The 19,407-nt window shown below is 41.6% G+C and overlaps 1 protein-coding gene and 2 non-coding genes across 3 annotated transcripts; all 3 read right to left on the reverse strand.

The window, feature by feature from the left end:
* Positions 1-2,217: 2,217 nt before the first annotated feature.
* ATP5F1B (ATP synthase F1 subunit beta) lies at positions 2,218-7,810 on the reverse strand. The gene is made up of 10 exons (XM_007955143.2): positions 7,684-7,810; positions 7,032-7,214; positions 6,618-6,792; positions 5,938-6,059; positions 5,512-5,696; positions 4,830-4,988; positions 4,596-4,718; positions 3,481-3,693; positions 2,931-3,132; positions 2,218-2,315 (listed from the first exon to the last, which is right to left on the reverse strand). The coding sequence occupies exons 1-10, from the start codon at positions 7,808-7,810 to the stop codon at positions 2,218-2,220; spliced, it is 1,587 nt and encodes a 528-aa protein (XP_007953334.1).
* LOC122151500 lies at positions 5,787-5,857 on the reverse strand. The gene has a single exon (XR_006164180.1). It is a non-coding gene; the product is annotated as a small nucleolar RNA SNORD59 (small nucleolar RNA).
* On the reverse strand, positions 6,890-6,964 carry LOC122151499. The gene has a single exon (XR_006164179.1). It is a non-coding gene; the product is annotated as a small nucleolar RNA SNORD59 (small nucleolar RNA).
* Positions 7,811-19,407: the final 11,597 nt, after the last annotated feature.

The following is a 19,407-nucleotide window of genomic DNA, read 5'->3' on the forward strand; positions in this document are numbered from 1 at the left end:
TCACCCATACCCTGGGGCTTTCTCTACCAGCTTCTTACCTACACAAGTCTGGAAGAAGAGGAAGTACCCCCACCCCTATAACTCAGCATTTCCCTAAATCCTTGATTTTCTGGGAGCAAACTAGCATAGACAGCTCAGGGGCTCCACCTTCCGACCGGATCATGACACAGAAGAGACTGGTTGGTGCCAAGGACGTCACAGGCAGACAGGAGGAAGCTTGGAGGCCCCTACTCCACCCCAAGCGCCTCTCCCAAGGCCCCTCCCCAACAGTCAGCCCCCCGGGGCCTCTGAATTGGGAGTTCAGCTTGTCCCCGCCCTGCTTCTACCCAAAGCTTGAATGCCTCCCAGGAGGTGGAGCTTATAGTTGCAGACTCCTCCTAAGGACAAAAGCCTCAGCTGATTTGTAAACAGTCATTAGCTGAGAACCACATCCCAGCAAATGGCCTTCAAGGATTTCAAAATGGTGAGATCTGAATTGTGACGACTGCTTCCAATCCACCTAGCAGAGGGCAGTAAAGGTGTGTCTGACCCCAAAGAACATAATTAAAAAAAAAAAATACACCACTGCCTTACAGTTTATTCCATCTCAATGACCCTGTAGGGCAGAGCAGAACTGCCGCAGAGGGTTTCCAATGCTATAATCCTTCAATCAGTGCTAAAGTCCTTTAACTTCCGTGGAGCACGGTGGGTTTGAACTGCTGATCTTTTGGTTAACAACCAAGCACTTTAACCACTGTGCCACAAAACCAACCACCATTATTGAGTCCTTTCTGACTCCTAGCAACCTTGTAAGAACTGCTCCAGAGGATTCCCCAAACTGTAATTCTTTATAGAAGCAGCCTGCCACATCTTCTACCCAGAGCAGGTGGTAGGTTCAAATCATTACCTTTACGTTATGTGCCATCGAGTCGAACTCGATTCATAGCCACCTCTTTGGGTTTCCGAGGCAGTATCACTACAGAAGTAGATTGCCTCATCTTCCTTTTGAGAAGTGGCTGGTGGAACCACCAGCCTTCTGGTTAGCAGTCAAGTGCCTTAGCCACTACGCTACCTTTAGGTTAGCTACCAAATTCTTTATCCACTGCACCACCAAACCAAAACAAGCTGCCATTGAGTAGATTGACTCATCCCAACCTCCATTGGGTTTCTGAGGCTGCAAATCTTTAGATGGCCCCATCTTCCTTCCTGGAGTGGCAGATGGGCTTGATTGAACCACCAACCTTCTGGTTAAAGTGCCTTAGGCACACTACCAGAGCTCTTTAGCCCAAACCCAGCTAACCTGAAAACTGTTAATCTCTTCCCTCAACTTTTGTTAGTAGAGCTCAGGCTAGGTTGTGGCCTGCACGGCCTCGAGAAATCAAAAGCATCAAAGTCTAGGCATGCCCACAATATACAAGTAGCAATTGGTAACTTTCTGGAGAAATTAAGTCTTGGCTAAAACATACAGCTTCTTGACTGTTTTTATAAAAGATTAGTACTCATCTTTTCATCATCACCATTCCTGAATAAACTTATGGATGGGATTTTTATTCCTAAATCTTACCCTTTTCTTTCCAATATGCCCTTTCTCAGAAATCCCATCTTTTGCTTAACCAGAAAAAAACACTTTTACATAGACTCCAAATCATAGCAACCCCCACTGGGTTTCCAAGGCTGTCTGTATATCTTAACAGAAGCAGATTGCCTCATCTTTCTTCCATGGAGCAGCTGTTGAATTTGAACCAATCTTTTGGTTAGCAGCCAACTGCCTTAACCACTACAGCACCAGAGCTTCTTATTAAACATAAAGTAGGAATATTTAAGATGTAAGAAAGTCAATTTGGTTTAATGAAGGCCAAACCCTAGCCTTACTATTAAGGTTATTACCCACAGAAAATCCCTCATAAATTCTGACTCCAAGACAATGATTATTCTTTTTTGATGACCATATACATGGTCTACTTTGTGCTAAACTGTTCTTGTGACCACTCTAAAAATGTCAAAAACTTCAGTGTTGGTGGTGGTGTCAGAATTAAGGAAAATAAGCATTTAGTGTTACTTCCCCAGAAAAGCAGACAGATCCGAGGGATGTACATTTTATTGGAAACCTTAAATACTCTTTAGACAGAACATCTTCAAGCAAAAGGCTCTCGTATGGTCTACACAGAAAGCTAAAGCTTTTTGGATTGGGGGCAAGGAGATACTGAGCACAGTAGACAGTTTCCCCACAGGACCCTTTCACGAATGCTCCTCAGCCAATTTATCAGCTTTTGCCACAGCTTCTTCAATGGGTCCCACCATATAGAAGGCCTGCTCTGGGAGATGGTCATATTCACCTAAATGAGGGAGGAAAAAAAACTAGTGAGAAGTGGAGAGATCTGTTTTCTACAGTGTGTATGTACATATACATACACACACCTTATCCATTAAGTCTAACAGAGAAAATGAGATGAATTCACATCAAAATCTTAATAAAGTTTCTCCACAAATCAAAATTTATAAGGATACTTGATACAGCATGAATTAAGAACACAATCTGGAGCAGACAATTTAAGTTCAAATTCTTATTCTGTATCTTAGTTGTGTGACATCAGAATAGGTTACATGAAAACTCCTCTGTGCTTCAATGTCCTCATTTGTAAAGCAAGATAATACTGCTTGTAAGGGTGCTTATAATTCACTCAGAGGAGTAGCTAATAATGAAAGCACTAAATATTAGATGATATACTACAAGGAGCTAGGCAATCAACTAACAGAAGTTATATTCTCAGAAATGGATGTAAAGTCTTTTCAAACAAAGTTGATGGGAAACTAATTTTTTAATTAAAAAAAAAAAAGTAACTGGGCACAGTATACTTCAATATTGTTTGATGGTTGGTGGAATCGGAATAGAGAGGTAACATTTCGGCTTCTCTGCCATTCTGTCTTCAGCTTTGGACTCCAAATCTCACCTGCTAAAATCTGCTGAAATCCTTTGATGGTCTCCTTCAAGGGTACCAGCTTCCCCAAATGACCTGTGAAAACCTCAGCAACCTGGAATGGCTGCGACAAGAAACGCTGTATTTTCCGTGCACGGGACACAGTCAACTTGTCTTCCTCAGAAAGTTCATCCATACCCAGGATAGCAATGATGTCCTGGAGGGATTTGTAATCCTATGAGAGAGACAGAGAGGGGGAAAAAAAAAAAACCCAAGTAAATATTCACATTCCTTTAATTTGGACAAAACACATCATACTGAGTTTTGTACAAAGCATTTTAGAACCTTACCTTGATTCACAAGTCAAACAAGTTATTAAGAGGGAAAATTACCTACTCAAGAAACAGGAGGGGCCCTCAGTATCAGTGATTTATTCTCCCTACTCTTGAAACTGGGGGTTTCACCTTTTCCTTCCCCCAAGCAAATCAAAGATGTCACTGGGAAATTTCTATTATAAACACAGATCCCAAACCCCGCCCCTTTTATTACTTTATGTCCACTGATCTCACATAGCAATACTCACCTGCAGTATTTTTTGCACTCCACGGGCAACTTCATAATGCTCACTGCCAACAATGTTGGGATCCATGATGCGAGAGGTGGAATCTAGAGGATCCACAGCTGGATAGATGCCCAGCTCAGCAATAGCACGGGACAGCACAGTAGTAGCATCCAAGTGGGCAAAGGTAGTGGCAGGAGCAGGGTCAGTCAAATCATCAGCAGGCACATAGATAGCCTAAAGTGAATCAAGAATCAATGAAGAGAAGCAAGAAGTCAAGTCATTCTATGTAGCCATCCCCCTTTCTGACCACTGCTCATCACCCCCATCTCTCTTTAGCATTCAAAAATCCACTTTTAAAGAGCCTTTTCACCCCTACCACCTGCTGAGTCTGTAGATTATCTGGCCCCTCTCCAAGAAGTGATGGAACAATTCTCATTATTATTCCTCTTCTTCATCCTACTTTTTAGCTCTCCTGTAATGGAACCCCCTTTTAGAATCAATAAAACCACACATACACACACACAAAAAAAATACCTTTTTGTACACTATAATTAGTAGTTCACCATGAAAATGAATTATGGAAGTTATTCTAACTTAGCATCCTTTTTGTATTTTTTTTTTTTATATACCACCTATACACATCTGAAAGGAGCTCTGGTGGTGCACTGGTCAAAGCATTTGGCTACTAACCAAAAGGTCAGTGATTCAAACTTACCATTTGTTCTATGGGAGAAAGATGAAGCAGTCTGCTTCAGTAAAGATTTATAGCCTTGGAAACCCTATGAGGCAGTACCATCCTATCCTATAGAGTCACTCTGAGTTGGAATTGACTCAATGGCAGTAGGGTATACACATTTGGAAACTTGTAGTACATTAATGTAGTACATAAAGCTGTTTCTATGAAACTCCAGACTCTAGGCTAGAAACCAGTTTTGTGATCTACATTTACAGCCATACCTTCAATTACTTTAACCTTTTAATGTCCTTAACATACCTATAAGGAATTTTACATATTATTTTGTGGAGCTCATGAACCCCAGGTTAACACTCTGTTTGAGATGTAAAAATCTAGCTTTCATGTCTTTCTCTACATTCCTTTATATAAATTTGACCTTCATCCATTTAATTTTTCTTGCCTGTACAGAGGTTATAGATCCCTTCTTGGTGGTGGTGATTCTTTCCTGCATGGTACCCATATCAGTGGCCAGGGTAGGTTGATAGCCAACAGCAGAGGGGATTCTGCCCAATAAGGCAGATACCTTTAAAAAAAAAAAAGTAAGAGAAAACATCATTTTATATGTCTATTCCCTCATCTGCATTATTCCATAGAAAGGTCAAACGAGCCAGTCCTCTCAAGCTTTCCCTCTTACCTCTGAACCAGCCTGGGTGAAGCGGAAAATGTTATCAATAAACAGCAGTACATCTTGACCTTCTTGGTCTCTGAAGTATTCAGCCACAGTCAGTCCTGTCAAAGCTACTCGGGCACGAGCACCAGGTGGCTCATTCATCTGACCGTACACCAGTGCTACCTGTGGTAGTCATATACCATCAGAAAATTTGTTAGAGGAATATGGTAGCCAAATGCCCAAGGTTCCCAAACCACAGAGAAACCACCTGCTCTGAGGCATCAAGTGGTTTTATTCTCAAATTTCTTTTCCCTATTAGAGATGTGGTTCAAAACACAAAAATAATTTCTTATATGTTACTGAAGCAAAATTCCTGTAGTAGGAAGGAAATAAATACCTTTAAGTAAATGGGAAGCACAAAATAGGGTTATCCAAGATATATGAACCACCTCCCAAAATCAGCTATCAAATGATGGGACTATCTACCAAAAAGAAAATCTAAAAATGTAATATAATGTCAAAAAGAAAAGAAAACATGCAAAATGTCTTAGAATTCAGGAAAACAGTAACAGGCATTTCCTCTGTAGGTGCTGGAACACTGATGTAATAAAAACGTAAAACATGACAACTTCAGCTGGCAATATAGGAAACATGCAAAGGTTTCCCAACACAACTACTATGTGGACATCATCAGCTCAGTGCTCACCTTGGAAGTAGCATCTTTTAAGTTGATAACACCAGACTCAATCATTTCATGGTATAAGTCATTGCCTTCACGGGTTCTCTCCCCAACACCAGCAAACACAGAGTAACCACCATGGGCTTTGGCGACATTGTTGATTAATTCCATGATCAATACCGTCTTGCCAACTCCAGCACCACCAAAAAGCCCTGAGAGAGATTGAGAAGAAAGAGTACTTAAGAGATCTACATCCCCAAATACGCAAACCTGAAGGAAAATTAGATTATTTCCATCTTTTCCCTTCTCAGAAATGGCATCAGGCTTCAGCAAACTCAGAAGAACGAAAGTCAGAAGCTATTCATCAGCGAGGAAAAGATCTCAACACCAACTCATATGTTTTTATGCCTCCTCACATTAGATTTAGAAAATATGTACCCACCACCAACATACCAATTTTACCACCCTTGGCATAGGGAGCCAGCAGATCCACAACTTTGATACCAGTAACCAGAATCTCCTGCTCAACACTCATCTCCATGAACTCAGGAGCCTCAGCATGAATAGCAGCAAATCTGTAAAGGTTAAGAGAGGAGTGGATAAATCTATATGCTTTGTTCCAAGTGACTGCTGACTAGCCTTAAAGTTTCCTCAAGTCCAATCTTCTACTCATTCTCTCAAGATCCTCCCTCCTCCCCACCCCCACATTCAACATCCTAGACAAGGTGTGATCAGCATCTAACTTTCCTGCAATAAAGGGAAAATCGTTATTGGGAAGCACTACTCTAACTCCTTGACAACTCTGACAATTTTTTTTTTTCCTTCTACCGTGCCCTAACTTAACAGCATCTCTTCACACACCAAAAGGAAACAGAAAAGACCTGCAAATTTCAGAGACCCCACAATCCAAGCCCCATTGATACTGAAATTTTGTCAACTCTTCCAGCATCCTTAATTTCTTCAGAAGAAACTGCACTGTATGATTTTAATAATTGAGAATCCCAGCATTCCTAGTATTCTCACAGGGACATTCTGCTATACTAGGTATCATCTTAATGTATAAAACTGCAAAAGAAAAAGAAAAAAAAAAAAAAAGGATCTTTGTGTAGAGATACAACAAGAGCAGTACTTACTGTTTGGTTTTGATGGGACCTCTCTCATCAATAGGTTCTCCAATGACATTCATAATTCTGCCTAAGGTCTCTGGACCAACAGGAATTTTGATTGGTGCACCAGAATCCAGGACTTTCTGACCTCTAACCAAGCCTTCAGTACCATCCATAGCAATCGTCCTTACTGTGCTCTCACCTATCAGATGAAAGCATTGAAGATATACATAAAGATAAATGGGTTTTGTTTTATTTAATGATGCATAGCTGTCATGAAAGACAAGTTAACCAAAACTCCTTCTCAGAATTTAAATGTGGCTTCAGCAAATTCAGAAGAACGAAAGTCATTGTGATAAAATCATCATAGAAGAGACAGCCTGGTTTTTACGATATTTAGGCTAAACAAACTCTGTACTATTCTTTGCAAATTATACTTACCCAAATGCTGAGCCACCTCCAAAACCAGCCTGGTCTCCCTGCCTTGCACTTCCAGGGCATTTAGGATAGGGGGTAGTCCCTCATCAAACTGGACGTCCACCACTGCACCGATAACAGCCACGATGCGCCCGGTGGCAGCGCCTGCCTTTGGTGATGGAGATGTTTGCGCTGCATAGTCTCTGCCTAACAGACAAAATGATGTCGGAAGGAGTTGGGGTTAGGGCAATTAAAGGTCATAGGAAGCGTCGACTTTATACCCTAAGATGTGGATTCGGCACAGTCCAGGCCTTCCGCTCGGATCGAAGGCGTGTCCAAAGGGAGAACCAAGCAGAAACCTAGAAAACGCCTGCACACCCTTCCCATTCTCATGTACCAAACCTCCATTACTAGAGAGCTCAGTTCCCATTTCATGGAAAGGTCAACGCACCCGCCCGCACTTTTACGTCACACAGCGCCACTTCTCCCATATGCTCGAAATTAAATAGAAGAAAGGTCCCAAGGGCGACCTGTTCTTACAGTCTCGCCGTTAGAGGGCAGGGCGCTGTCCCTGGCGTCCTTCGAACACCTATGGACTTCTTAGGCCCCAGCGACAATAGGCCTGGCTCAAGGTCATGGCGCGAAATGAGTCCAAATTCTAGAGGGAGGCGCTTACCAGGCTGGAGCGCAGCCGGAGCGGCCCGCAGGAATAACTGGGCTTGGGGCAGCGATGCTGAAGGGCTAAGTCCCCGCAAGGCCCCGGAGGCCGAAGCAGCGGCCACACGCCCCACAAACCCCAACATGGCGGAGTCTGGGTGGCGACTGAAAGTCGCTGCTGCCCCTGCCGCCAACTCCCCGGCACTTGGGGCGAGGTCTAGTCTGCTATTGATATATCCATTGGAGGACTTTGCTGCTCATCATTCTCAGCACGGTTTCTAAAGGTTAATAAATTGTCATGCTCTCACCCGTTGGTCAAAACTAGTGCTAATCTGAAATTCCATTTTTTCATTGGATAATGTCAATTTAGGTGCAACCCTCTGAGTCTCGAAACCTGATTGGGCGGTAGGGATATGAGTTGGGCGCGAGGCCTTGACGGAACTACGTTTAATGAAAGGGCCAAGTTCCTGTTGGGAAGCACGTGGGCTACCTTTGGCTGTCCTTGGGCTTTCTCCTTAGATTAGCACCTTGAGCTGGGTAACTGTCACAGAGGCTGAGGTGAGAGAGGTGGTACCGTCGTGAAGCACCCGCACCACTGAGGGTGACCTTGGCGAAATCCTGAGCCTTCTCTGGAGTCAAACGACCGTTTTATTTGGCAGTGATTAAATTGGAAGCTTCCCAGTGGCTTAGCAAGTTAGAGACCCCGACACGATCTTTATTACGTAAATGTATAATGAAGGAAACAGATGTAACAAGACTCAGGACCCTCCTTTTAAGAAAAAACAAGTGAACAAAAAACGCAATGAAGTGTCATGGGCCCTAGGTAGTATAGGGAAAAAATGGGAGCATCGAGGAGGAATTGGGTTACCTAGAGATGTGAAGAATTGAAGCAACACGGAGGCTGATTTACTTCAGTTATGAAATGTAAATAATAATCCCCAGGAAGAAAGGAAACACATTCCAAGCACATTTTTGCATGAAACTGCATGTTGTTTTTGTGGAACTATGGGGTAGAGCATTGGGCTCCTAACCAGAAGTTGGACAGTTCCAACCCAACAGCAGCTAAGCTGGGGAAAGTTGAGGCAGTCGGGTTCCGGTAAAGATTTACAGCTTTGGAAGAAACTTAACAGGGTCGCTAAGAGTCAGAATGGGAGCTCTGGTGGTGTAGTGCCTAAGGCACTTGACTGCTAACCAGAAGGCTGGCGGTTCAAACCACCACTCCTCCGAAAGAAGATTGAGCAATCTACTTCCCTAAAGATACTGCCTCGGAAACCCAAGGAGGAGTCGCTATGAGGCGGGTCGAGTGAACGGCACATAACAAGAAGAGTCCGAATAGGCTCTTTCGCAGTGGGTTTTTGGTTTTGACAGGTAGTGCTCTGGTGGCATAGTGCCTAAGGCATTTGACTGCTAACCAGAAGACTGACGGTTCAAACCCGCCAGCCACTCCAGGGAAGGAAGCCTGGGCAATGTACCTCCGTAGCGATACCGCCTCTGAAACCGAAGAGAAGTCACTATGAGTCGGATCCCACTACACGGCAGGGAGTGTGGGTGTTTGTTTTTGTTTTTGTTTTTGGTTGGTTGGTTGGTTGGAGGTGAAGAAGGGAAACGGTAGTAAAGAAATGAGACTAGAACAAGAAGTAGGAGCCAGATCTCAGAGGACGTTAGGTGGGGTGGGTGGGGGCTGGGTAGGGGTTGTTGTTGTTGCTGTTGTTATGTGCCATTGAGTCGGATCCGACTCATAGTGACCCCTCCTTGGGTTTCCGAGGCAGTATCACTACGGAAGTAGATTGCCCCATCTTCCTTCCGAGGAGTGGCTGGGGGGTTTGAACCGCCAGCCTTCTGATCAGCAGTCAAGTGCCTTAGGCACTATGCTATCAGAGCTCCCTGGGTAGGGGTTGTTGTTGTTATTGTTATGTGCCATCAAGTCGGCCCTGACTCATATGGCAGTATCACTACGGAAGTAGATTGCCCCATCTTCCTTCCGAGGAGTCGCTGGTGGGTTTGAACCGCCAGCCGTCTGGTTAGCAGGCAAGTGTCTTAGCCACTATGCTACCAGAGCTCCTTGGGTAGGGGTAGGAGTGTGGTAATGTTCCTTCCACATAGGAGTACTAGCATTCTATACATCCATGTTGTTGTTATTTGCCATCGAGTCGGCCCAGACTCATAGCGACCACTCCTTGGGTTTCCGAGGCAGTATCACTACGGAAGTAGGAATGCCCAACCTTCCTTCTGAGGAGTGGAAAAAATCACAAAATAGGACATCTTTATCTGTAGTACTGATTTTATTCAGAGATATTTCCGGGAGGAGGGCAGGGGGAAATCCTTAATCTCCCTATAGGAACAAACGTGGATGTATGGAATAGTTCTATGGAAGGCTATCCTTGGATTTTCTCCCACCAGCCGCATTAATTTTTCTGCATGATTAAAAATATTAGAAGCCTGTTTGGCAGTGGGGAGCTATCAAGGGATTTGATGAAGAAGGGAAAAGAATGTTAAGTTTAAAGTGTATATGGTAATCTTGCCTAGTAAGAGGAAAGGAACTGAAGAGAACACCACCATGTAAAGAGCAAATAGACAAAAAGGAACCAAAAAAGAATGGAGCAGAGAAGTGAGAATAAAAGAACAGTGTTAAGAACCAGGGGAAGAGAATGTCAAGGAGAATGTGGTCAACAAACCAAAAAACTCCTTTGTTCTTCTTCAATAGTGCTTTGCTTATCCAAAGTCTCTTTCCTTTCCATATAAAGTTAGTGATTGGTTTTTCCATATCCTTAAAGAATATAGAGGAGCTCTGGTGGCATAGTGCCTAAGACACTTGACTGCTAACCAGGAGGCTGGTGGTTCAAACCCACCAGCCACTCCTCGGAAGGGAGATGGGGCAATCTACCTCCGTAGTGATACTGCCTCGGAAACCCAAGGAGGGGTCGCTATGAGTTGGATCCAACTCCACAGCAGTGAGTTTGGTTTGTTTTGGTATGTCTACAGAGATTTGTTGGCAAAGAATACTGAAACTACCATGGACTGGCAGAAGAATGAAAACTGTCCCGGAAGAAGTGCAGCTGGAATGCTCCTTGGAAGCAAGAATGGCTAGACTTCATCTCACCTACTTTGGTCATGTTGTCAAAAGGGACTATTCCCTGGAGAAGGATATCACGTGTGGTAGAGTGGAGGGCCAATGAAAAATGAGATCCTCAACAAGATGGATTGACACAGTGACTGCAACAAAGGGCTCAGAGTATAGCAAGGATTGTGAGGATGGCACACGACCAGGCAGCGTTTTGTTCTGTTATACAGAGAGTCACTATGAGTTGGGGCTAATTCAACAGCACCTAACAATAACAGCGTATTAGCTATTATTTTTACTTACTCTTAAGATCTTTTCCAATCCATAAATTTGGGCATGTCAAGCATTGGTTGAACAGAGTCTGACAGGTATTGTGCCCTTAAAAGCATAAAAAAGGGCAAATATTGTTTTGAATTATTTTGTGTGTGTCTTCCTTTTTCTTAGTGTTACTGTGTTGGTAACTCACTTTTGGTATATTGCCTTTCCCTTCACCCAGACCAACAGTTGTCTCTTACACATCTAGCAAATTTCCCTCCCCTCCCCTCCATCCCTAGTTTTTTTTTTTTTTTTTCTAATTCCACAACAATTTTTTTTAAGGGATCTTAAATAAAAAAATACTTGCTTTCCAAACTAACCTAGTGATTTGTGAGCCAGTTTATTCCTTATCTGTGGAAGGAAGACTGGGTAATCTGATTTACTGCCTCAGAAACCCAAAGGGTCACTATGAGTCATAACGGACTCAACAGCAGTAAGGCTTTTTTTTTTTTTTTTTAAATTTTATTCCTTATCTAAGGCCTTAACCATTTCTGATCTAAAAGAAAAAGTGTAACATATAACTTTATATTGAAGTCAAGGAGCTCCAAGTGCTCCTTCCTGTTTCCCCAAAAGATTTAACCTCACTTAAAAACTTTGGTATTCTACTACAAATTTTGGTCTTGGCCAAATTGAAATTTTACTAGCCATTAAACATGACACTTAACTCACACTTCAAAGGAAAACTGTCACATAAATTTCCAGGTAGCTGAAGTTCGTCACTTTTTTAAATGTTATCGCACATTCTTTGCCCTCAGAGTGGATTATTAAGTAATTTAACTTCTTGAACATTTAAGTTATTCGTTAAACAAATCTTTGTATCACATTGCGATGCTCAGTGCTTCCAATGTTACTGAAGTGGTGGGAACACAGTGTATTTCTCCATAATGAAGCCATTATGCTATAGTTTGGGCGCTTTTAATTTTTCCAACTCCTTCTACGTCCAATGTTTGAACTCAGCAACCTCTTCTTGTGGTCTGAAATCAGATAGCCTGTTGAATTTTTAGTACTGTCTAAATTAAATAAGCTTGATTTGCTTGGGTTAAGATAAGCCTTGAGAGTCTTTCTGAAAAATGTGGAACAAAACTCCAAATCATTGGGGAAAAAAAAAAAAAAAAAACACCACCTTACTGGTCTGATAGAGACTAGTGAAACCCCTGAGGCTTTGGCCTCTAGTCACCCTTTTGGCCTGGAATTGCAATCACTCCTGTGGCTTCCATCCAAACAAGATAGGCCAACAAGGTGAAAATTATATCACATTCTTTAGAACAATTAACCATGGGAGATTAGAAGGGCAGCATTTGGACAGGGTGATAGCTAGAGGGCAGGAATGCACACAACAGGACACAGGGAAAAGGTAACTACAGGGAGGATGTGGGAAGAAAGCTGTTACATTATAGGGATTGCAATCAATGTCATGAAACAAATGTACATGAACTGTTTCAACTACTTTTTCTATAGATTTTTCCAAAAATTACAAAATAAACAAATCTTTCCGAAAAATTACATAATCTTTTAGAGTTCTACATGTCTTGAGCCTACTTCATATTTCTTGATTGAATCCCAGATAGTCAGTCCTCAGGTGATGGTGGTTTTTGCTTTGTGCCATTGAGTTGTCTCCCTCAAAAGCCAAAAAACCAAACTCCATTGGCATCAAGTCAATTCGACTCACAGCGACCCCTCCTTGGGTTTCTGAGGCAGCATCTCTATAGAAGTAACTGCCCAATCTTCCCTCTGAGGAGTGGCTGGTGTGTATGAACCGCCAGCTTTCCGGTTAACAGTCAAATGCTTTAGGTACTATCCCACCAGAGGTTCAACTCATAGCGACCTATGTACAATAGGATGAAATGTCAGGTAGTAATTTTATATAAAAATACAAGTTACTTTTTTTTAACCTCTGTTTTGTGAAATTGATTGCAATCCCAGTGCATCAGCTCTCCTCCCACTTCATCCTTGTGGTTATTACCCCTTCCCTGTGTACTTTTCTATTCTTTGCTGCCTTTATGATCGCCTATGGTTGATTGTTCTAAGGAATATACCTACCTAATGTAATTGTTCACCTCATAGGCCAGTCTACTGTTTGGCTGAAGTTAAGCCAAGGGAATGAGCTTGATTCCAGGCCTGATGGATAAGCAAGGATTGTAGTCTCAGGGGTTTCACCAGTGCCTATTAGAACAGTAAACTTAATCTTTTTTTCTTTTTTTTTAATGATTCCAAGTTTCATTCCACATTTTGCTCTCACTCTATCCAGGACCTATTTTGATCCTTTCTGAGTGGTTGACAATGGTGGCCAGGTACCATCTAATTCTGGTCTCAGCATCATATAGGCTGAGGTTCCTGTAGTCTACTAGTCCCTTGGAGGATTGTTTCCATGAGTCTTTGATTTTCCAAAAAGACTCCAGACTAAGAGAGACCAATTGTTACATCTTAGCTAGCTATTCACAAGCTTTGAAGACTCCAGTTGTTACTCACCAGTGAGATGTACAAAAATGTTTTTGTGTAGTAAGTTATGCCAATTGAGCTTTATGTGTGCCCACCCCCATGGTCTGGAGCCTGAGGGCCCAGTGACTCACTCCCTCAAGCTGTTTGACTGTGGTTGAGAAATTATCCTAATTTTGCCCTTACCTCTATTATATATATGGACATTCTTATAGCAGACACACATATGCAGAAACCCCCTGCCAAACTTTCATGTGCAGGTATATGCCCTTTTGCCTACCCATACCTGATCATTTTTCCGGTTAACAGTCAGATGCCTTAGGCTCTACACCACCACAGCTTCCTGGCTAGATTACCCTTCAACAACAACAAACACCACAAAAATCCTTACAACTAGACCAATAAGCAACATCATGATAAATGCAGAAAAAACTGAAGCTGTCAAGGATTTCTTTTTACTTGGATCCAGAATCAATCCCCATGAAAGAGATCAAACATATTACTTCGAACAAATCTGCTTCAAAAGACCTCTTTATGTTGTTAAAAAGCATAGTTAACTTCAAGGACTAAGGTGTACAACAGTATTTTTTCTTTTTAATTTTATAGTGATAAAAACATACACACCAAGACATTCACCAACACAACTTCCATTTATAGCCCAGGAACACTGATCAGATTTTTCATGTTGTGCCATTATGTCTACAATTTTCCAAAATACTCCACCATTAGCATAAGCTCAATGCCCTGCAAACAAAAGCTTCCCCTTTCCTCCTTCCTCTGGAAACCACTAATCATCTTTGGTTTCTATACAAATACACACACATATATATACATATGTATATGTACATATGTTATGTGCCGTCTAGTCGGCCCCGACTCATAGTGACCCCTCCTTGGGTTTCCAAGGCAGTATCACTACGGAAGTAGGATTGCCCAACCTTCTTTCCGAGGAGTGGCTGCTGGGTTTACACACACGTATCTAACCTATCTAGCAATTCTGCCTCCCTTCCTCTCTCCGATAACCAACAGTTAGTTTCCTTCCATATGGAAACCTTTCCTTGACTGGCCATAGTATTTTCAATTGTCTCACAGTATAGAGTTGGTGTTGGTGAAAAATATTGAATATATCATAGACTACCAGAACAAACAAATCTGTCTTGAAATACCCAGAATGCTCCTTCAAAAGCAAGGATTATGAGGACTTTTTCTTATGTACCCTGGACATGTTATCAGGAAAAAGAGGAAGACGTTCAATAGGATACATCAACAACAGCAGCTGCAACAATGGGGCTCAAAGACAACAACTGTGAAGATGACACATGACCAGGCAGTTCTGTCGTATAGTCATTGAGTTGGAACTCACTCAATAGCACCTAACAATTACCACCATCCACACTGGTCTTTTCCTCATTCTTCAAGTATTCTGGTAATTGGTAGAATATCTCACTTCTACCACGGTGGTGGTTTTTAAATTGTTTCTGGGTGAATGTTTTCACCATTTTTCAGTGTGTCAACATTCATTGTGTTGTTCTACCTTCAGTACTTGAGTTTCCCTGCCCCCTATCATTTTTGCTTTTAATGTTGACCTTTTGATCTCACTGAGCAATATCCTACATGTGCCACTTAGCTATTTCCATAAAAGGGGATTTCAGAAGACAGCTTCAGTTTAAGGTTTAGAGTATCTCAGAGTCATAGTCTCAGCGAGTTCTAGTCTCAACTGGTCTATAGTCCAGCTTTTTTTTTTTTTTTTTAAGAATTTTGGTTTCGTTTTTTTCTCGCACTCTACCAGGGACCAACTACTTAGCCTGTGTTGTCTACATTTCTTGACGTTTAAAATCATCCTGTGTGATTTCAAATTCAATGAAAATAATCTATTCCATACTTTAGCTTCAGAGTTAACTTTTTCAATTCCACTCACTTTCAAACTTCACTAAAGCAGCCCATTCACATAGTCATTCCCATCTTTATCATCCTGAAATGTCCTACACCTCAGAAATCCCATTATTCTGCGAAGAGAAGGGTAATGTACCAAATGTGAGTGACCAATATGGCAGCATTGAGGATGAGAAAAACAGAGAGTTACATGGGCAGTACAGACAACAAATATGAACCCCTTTGCATATACAGTACTGAGTTGTCAGTGAAAGCAAACATGGGTATAGGGACAGATAGATGGGTGAACAAGCTAAACAATTAGGTATGTCTAAATGGAGAGTGTATCCAAGATCATATATAGGGTTGGCAGACAATGGGCCTATAAGTTCATGTGAATGATCAGAATTCCCAGGTGTATAGTAGAGCTGACAAGGGGCAAGGTTATAGTCATTACTTGGTCACAGCCAGCTACCCAGAGGGACCGAGTAGTTGATCCTGTGGGCTTGGGACCATAGTCGCAGGGGACATCAAGCTCAATTGGCATAACATACTATACAAAACATTTTTCCACCTACTACTATGGTGAATAGCGACTGGGACCTTAAAAGCTAGGAAGCTGCCATCTAGATGCAACAACGGGTCTCTTCTCGTCAAGAAGAAAGAAGAAAACCAAAATTAACGGAAACAATCAGTCCTAGCGACTGGTACACCATCCGATCTGCAACCTGTACAACTACGAGACCAGAAGAACTAGATGGTGCCCAGCTACCACTGCCATCCACTTGGAAGGGATGTAGGAGATCCTGCATAAAGAGGGAGAACAATGTGGTACAAAACTCAAAATCATTTGGAGGCAAAAAAAAAAAAAATAAGGTGGGGACCAGGTTTGCTGGTCCAATGGAGCCTGGTGTAACCACTGAGACTATGGCCCCTAGCTGCCCTTCAGGTCTGGAATTGAACCCACAACTGTGGTTTCCAGCCAAACAAAGTACAGGCACGTGAGTTAAACATTTACCTCAAGTAGACACATGCCCTGGAGAGAACAATCATGGGAGAAGGAAGGGCTGCTTATGCACAGGGAGATAGCTCAGGGTGCAGAAGAGTATGAAGGGATGGACACTGGGAAGAGGTAACTATGGGGAGGAAGTGGGAGGGGAGCTGCTTCATTGTAAATTTTGGTCAATGACATGAGACAAAGTATATGTGAACTGCTGTATGAAAAGTGAATTTACTCTGTAAATCTTCACCCAAATCCTAAAAAAAAAAAAAAAAAAAAAAAAAATCCCATTATTCTCTAACCACAATTTTGAAGTACTTTTATTTTTTTAATTACACAATACATTCTAGGTGTAAAGGATTAGAAACCTTTCACCACTTCCAAAATCCCACCCCGTTCCAGAACTGAAAGTTATTTCACATACATCCATTCATATTCTACCCATTTCATATACACAAAATGTATATACTACCAATTTTTAAAAAGCCTCAATGGAAGCACAGCATAAAGTTAGTTTTCTGATGTTATTTAACATGCCTTGGAGAACTTTATCAGTACATTTACATTCACTGTATTGATTATGACTGCCTATTATGCCATAGGAGCTCTGGTAGCGTAGTGCCTAAAGCACTTGACTGCTAACCAGAAGGCTGGTGGTTCAAACCCACCTGCCACTCCTCAGAAGGAAGATGGGGCAATCTACTTCCGTAGTGATACTGCCTCGGAAACCCAAGGAGGGGTCGCTATGAGTCAGGTCCGACTCGACGGCACATAACAGTATGCCCTAACAATTTGTAGTAACCTACTTTACTCCCCTATTAAGGGTAATTTAGTTTATTTCAAATGGCCATCACACATGATGCGGAATAGAAAAAAGTTAACCGCCCCCCCGAAATTGCATCATCATTGTGCATACCATGTAGTACTTTAATATAGATTCCCAGAAATAAAATGTAGGCTTAAAATTATGTATTTAAATGAGATTATCAAATTACCTTTTACAACAAGCTTGTTAATTTACCAGGTTCCCAGTATCCTTGCCAACATATCAATGAAATTTCATTATTGATTTAATTTGCATTTCCTTAACTGGTACTAAGAATATTTTCATGCTTATTTGCCATTTGTATTTTTTCAGTGAATTGTCTATTAATTGGCTTGTCATGACTAAGTGCTCTTCAAATCCAGTTTCTGTTGTATTAATTACATTTCAGGAGCAAGCTCATATAGCTAGTGGCTACTCTGTCAATGTGCAGACCACTTCTTTCATCACAAAAAGTTCTACTGGACAGAGCTGCTATCTCAGCAATTCAGTAAGAATTTACATTTTGCATCTAAAGCACTGGTTGTCAAACTTTAGCATGTATCAGAATTACCTGAGGGCTTGTTAAACCAAATCACTGAACTCCAGTCTTCCAAAGTTTCTGATTCATTAGGTCTGGGGGTTGCACTAAGGCATTCAACTAACCAAAAGGTTGGTGGTTCAAACCCATCAGACACTCCAAGGAAAGACACTGGACAATCTACTTCTGTAAAGATTTACTACCACAGAAACCCAAAAGGGGTCGCTGAGTCAGAAGCAACTCAATGGCAGTGAGGTTTTTTTTTTTTTTTTGGTTTTAGGTGAGGTTGAAGCTGCCAGTCCAAAGACCACATCTGAGAAACAGTTCTTAAGTTTCATTTAAACTGCATATCCACCTGCCTCATACAAACCAACTAAAGCTCTGTATCAAGGGTTGGGTCCTAGGTACTCACATTATCAAAGTGTCCCATAATTTTGATAGTTTAGGAACATCTAGATTTAACATAAACCAGAGGGGTATACAAATAGGGAAGGAACTATTTAGTTGTGAGAACAAAGCAATGATTGAGACATGAAAAGATACATGAAGAAGCTGTTAGTTGTAGTGTTAGCCACTATCCAGAGTGACAGTACAACTTAATAAGCAAGTGACACAATTTGGTTTTTATAAGACTATTTGGTGTTAAGTGCAAAGCAAAGCTGGGGCAATCTTAAATGAGTTTATCACCAAGCCTTATTTGACTACTTCTAACCAACCACTGCTAATGAGTGCACCGTTACTTCACTGCTATCCAGAAGGCTGGTGATTCAAACCCACCAGCCACTCCTTGGAAGGAAGGTTGGGCAATCTACTTGTGTAGTGATACTGCCTCAGAAACCCAAGGAGGGGTCGTTGTGAGTCAGGCCCGACTCAAGAGCATGTAACAACAACAACAACAAAAAATAATCTTGTTTCCTTTAACTCCAGGCCCCTTAAACATTACCCACTGTATGGCCAGTATTTCTGAAGTGTTGAAATTCAGCAAGTATTTACTAAATCTTCACCATGTCAGATACTGTGCTGAGAGCGGAAGTTAGAGATGCAGTGGTGACAGGTAATGCCCTAAACTCTCGTGGTAGGAACAGATACTCAACATGAGACCTGCTAGATCTCTCTAAAAGTTAGAGAGATCAGATAACATATACAAAGCTTGGTTCGTAACTGAACAATAAGGGTTGAAGAAATTATGTATTTCAACACAAAACAATTGATTTTAAAAATCTTTAGAAGACAGAATGGAATCAGAAATCCACCAACCTGTATTTTCTTAGTCAGTCTTAAACAAATCTTTAACTTCCAGAACTGATAAACAGAAGTAGTTCTTTGAAGAGAATGAAAGGGTTTTTGAACATTTTACCCTGAAGCTCAGAACTACACATCAATCCTGCTGGTTTCTTTTGCCATGCTTCTAAAAACTGAGTCTTAAAAATAAAAAAGTTCAAGTATACTTCTAAATGAGGGAAAATCTAGGGTTCTGATGAGATTACCTTACCTTAACAGGAATAGAGCAAAAGCTATAGTTCTGTAACAAAACAGAGTTCAATGTCAGGTGGTGGTGCTATACCCAGAACCTCTGAATGCAGGCAAGTTTCCTAAGTTGTAGCATTTAAGAAAATGGTTCTTAAAGAATGGTTTTAAATACCAAACAGCCATACATTAAACTATCAAGTTTTTTTAAAAAAATGTTTATCCCCTAGTCTATCCTGTGAGCTCTGA

The sequence above is a fragment of the Orycteropus afer genome, unplaced genomic scaffold (assembly GCF_000298275.1).
Source record: "Orycteropus afer afer isolate SDZICR_OR568_19922 unplaced genomic scaffold, OryAfe1.0 scaffold00490, whole genome shotgun sequence".
Taxonomy (NCBI): Eukaryota; Metazoa; Chordata; class Mammalia; order Tubulidentata; family Orycteropodidae; genus Orycteropus; species Orycteropus afer.